The sequence below is a fragment of the Pteropus alecto genome, unplaced genomic scaffold (assembly GCF_000325575.1).
Source record: "Pteropus alecto unplaced genomic scaffold, ASM32557v1 scaffold118, whole genome shotgun sequence".
In the NCBI taxonomy this organism is placed as follows: Eukaryota; Metazoa; Chordata; class Mammalia; order Chiroptera; family Pteropodidae; genus Pteropus; species Pteropus alecto.
Window position 1 is genome coordinate 773,625 of NW_006440654.1, and position 2,956 is coordinate 776,580.

Here is a 2,956-nt window from a genome sequence, read left to right on the forward strand (position 1 = left end):
GTTGGGGCCCAGGATGCCTCCCGGGGTGCGGTGCGAGCACGCAGATGCGACCCGCACGTCCTCCCTCGGCAGATTATTGACCCGAAGATGCCGCGAGTGCCCGGCCACCACAACGGCGTCACGATCCCGGCCCCGCCGCTGGACGTGCTGAGGGTGGGCGAGCACATGCAGACCAAGGCCGGCGAGCGGCTGTTCCTCGTCCTCTTCTTTGACAACAAGAGGAGCTGGTGAGTGCCGGGCCCGAGGGCCCCATCCGCGCGTGCTCCCCAGACCTCCGTGCCCGTGGACGCAGACGGAGGCCGGAACCGGACGGGGATGTGTGCACGCAGCCCTGCCCCTCGGGGAAGGGGGCGAGTGCTGAGCCCTGGCCGGTCTCGCCTCCGGCTGCTCTGCGTTCTCCGGCTTGGGTGCTGCAGGCGGCCGGGCTTTCTGCCGCCTCTTAGCCGTGTGGTCTGCGTGGCCCTCACCGTCCTTGGCAGGCCGCGGGCCCACAGCACCTCAGTGCTGGCGTGGCCCTGGGTGTCCGAACAGAGGCCCCGGGCCTCAGGCCCATGTGCACAGTGGCCTTGGGGAGGGCCACCGCGTGGGCACGGCCAGCACGGGCACGCGCAGCTAGGCCGGGCTCCTGTGTTGCACCGTGCGGCTCTTGGTGGCCACTCGGGATGGCAAACGAGGCCTCCAGGACACAGCGGTCCCTTGGGAGTCATCGTGGAGGACAGGAGGTGACGACCTGGTCTTCGTGCCTCCCTGAGCTCCGTCTCCCAGAGGTCCGGCAGGAGGGTGACCAGGGCCGGCCGGCTTAGGGGCTGCTGCTCTGGGGGTTCGCCGGGAGCCCCTCTCCCAGGTCCCTTGCCAGCAGCTCTTACTGTTGCTTCTCTCTTGTCTTAAAAAGGCAGTGGCTCCCCAAGTCCAAAATGGCCCCCCTCGGTGTCGACGAGACGATAGACAAGCTGAAGATGATGGAGGGGCGGAGCTCCAGCATCCGGAAGGCCGTGCGGGTCGCCTTCGACCGCGCCATGAACCACCTGAGCCGCGTGCACGGGGAGCCGGCCAGCGACCTCAGCGACATCGACTGAGGGGCCCGGCCTCGTCCGTGTGTCGACCAGCTGTACATGTCTGTATACCGTCGCGACCTAACTTATTCCCGTTCCTAGGCGTAGCTCTGTAATTCTTTTCCCTGGGGTTGGCGGGCGGGGGGAGGTTTATTTCCAGGTTTCCTCTGAGACCATCTCGACTGGGCGTGTCTTCCGGGCGCGACTCTGTGCCCGTCCCAGGTCACACCGGAGGGCGCTGCTGGCGTCACGTTCTCTAACCCGTAGCTGTTTTTTTAAAGACTTTTGAATGTTTAATAATTTTGTAAATCATACTCTTTCCACAGAGTACCACTTATTTAATAAGACGGGGTGTAAATTTACAGTGACAAATGTGTATTTTAAGAAAGAAAATGACATTATTTTGAAAGGTGCTCTGTGGAAAGAGGCGGAAAGTCAAAGTCTATGCCACGCGCATCACCTGCGATCACCAAAAACACTCCGCCCCGCGAGCCGGGCCCCTCAGGGTGTCGCCCCGCGTCGTCCTCGCCCGCCGCCCGGCCCCCGGGGCGCCCCCAGCGGGTTATTTATTGTAGAAAGTGTATTCATTTGCTTTATAATGAAAAATAAATTTGAAAAATATATTGATATGCATTTTTATACAGGCACATAAAAATCCCACTTGCCCTGGGCGCAGGCTGCGCTGTGTAAATGACCGGCTGTGTGTGCTTCGATTTTGTAACTCGTAACCTTTTGTTTACAATGGGGCTTTCTGTAACCTGTTTTAATTTAGGACACTTTGGTAGCAATAGAAACTTTGGACACCTTTTTGTATGGTACATGTGATGTACATAGAATTAGTACTTTATTTTTATTTTTAAGAGGTAAAGCATTATGTTAGGGGAAAAGGTAGGGTGGGTTTCCAAAATTGCATTTTTTTATATTAAAAAATAAAGTCAAGATTCGGACGGTGTGGCCATTTCATTCCTACATCTCCAGAGTGCTGGGCACGGGCGGCCGGGCGGCGGGCGAGGGTCCCGGGTCCCTGGGCCCGCTCCCGCCCGCTCGTTGAGACTTGTGACCTGCTTCCATCTTCCAGCTGTGATGGGATGGCATTATTTATTACTTTCCTGATCATATTTTTGTTTTAAGTGGGAGTTTGGAATTTTTAAATGTCTCTTTTTCATTTCAGTCTCCATTGTTTGTAATGTCTCCACAGAAACTTGAAAATAAAACGCCTTTCTTTCATAGTTTGTTCCGTGTCTGGCAGACACTCTCTCTCTGCTGTAGTCTCCTGGGGCCACTGCCCCCGTCAGCGGGTCTGTCGGAGGGCCAGCCCGGGTGGTGGCAGGCGCGCCGTGCTGGGTGCCCGCGCGTGGCTGCAGGAGGCTGCCGTCACCTGCCGTCACTGGGCCTCGGGGGCAGAGGGACGGTGATGCTTTGAGCTCTTTGTTGGTGGCCTCAGCTGGGGCTGGGACAGGCTGCAGGGAAGGGCGGGGGTGTCCCCAGGCTGCGGGGAGGCCCCTGCCGGCCCCTAGCTCTGCCCACCCAGTGGAGCTGGACCTTGCCATCAGTTCCCATCTGGGCACTGCTGGGTCACCTAGGAGTGGCCCTTTCTGTGTCTGCTCATGGGCAGGGGGGATCAGCTCGTCCCTGTCTGCCCAGGACTTTCTGGTGTCAGCACAGAATGTCAGCGTCCCTGGCGCCTCCTCAGTCCCCGACCCAGGCAGCACTCAGTGCTGAGGACTGCCCCGGTGGCCCAGGAAGCGCCCCCCAGTGGCCCAGGAAGTGCCCCACCCCCCATGGTCCAGGAAGCGCCCCCCCTCAGAAGCACACTTAGCTCAGCGCTGACTTCTGGCCCAGGCTAGACGAAGTTGTGCTCGACGGGGCTGCCCGGGGCAAGGGCACCTGTGTCCTCAGCAGGA

General features: G+C 59.3%; 1 protein-coding gene across 9 annotated transcripts in view; it reads left to right on the plus strand.

Annotated features, from left to right (window-relative positions):
- The window catches only part of BRD1 (bromodomain containing 1), a 54,047-nt gene extending 51,763 nt beyond the window's left edge, over nucleotides 1-2,284 (plus strand). For all 9 annotated transcript variants that reach the window (XR_003048135.1, XM_025051025.1, XM_006917856.3 and 6 more), the window contains 2 exons: nucleotides 73-227; nucleotides 893-2,284. Coding sequence is in view for 8 of the 9 variants with exons in the window: in XM_025051025.1 (XP_024906793.1) it covers nucleotides 73-227; nucleotides 893-1,076 (339 nt within the window). In the remaining variant the exon portion in view is untranslated. The remainder of the gene's footprint in view (nucleotides 1-72; nucleotides 228-892) is intronic.
- Nucleotides 2,285-2,956: the final 672 nt, after the last annotated feature.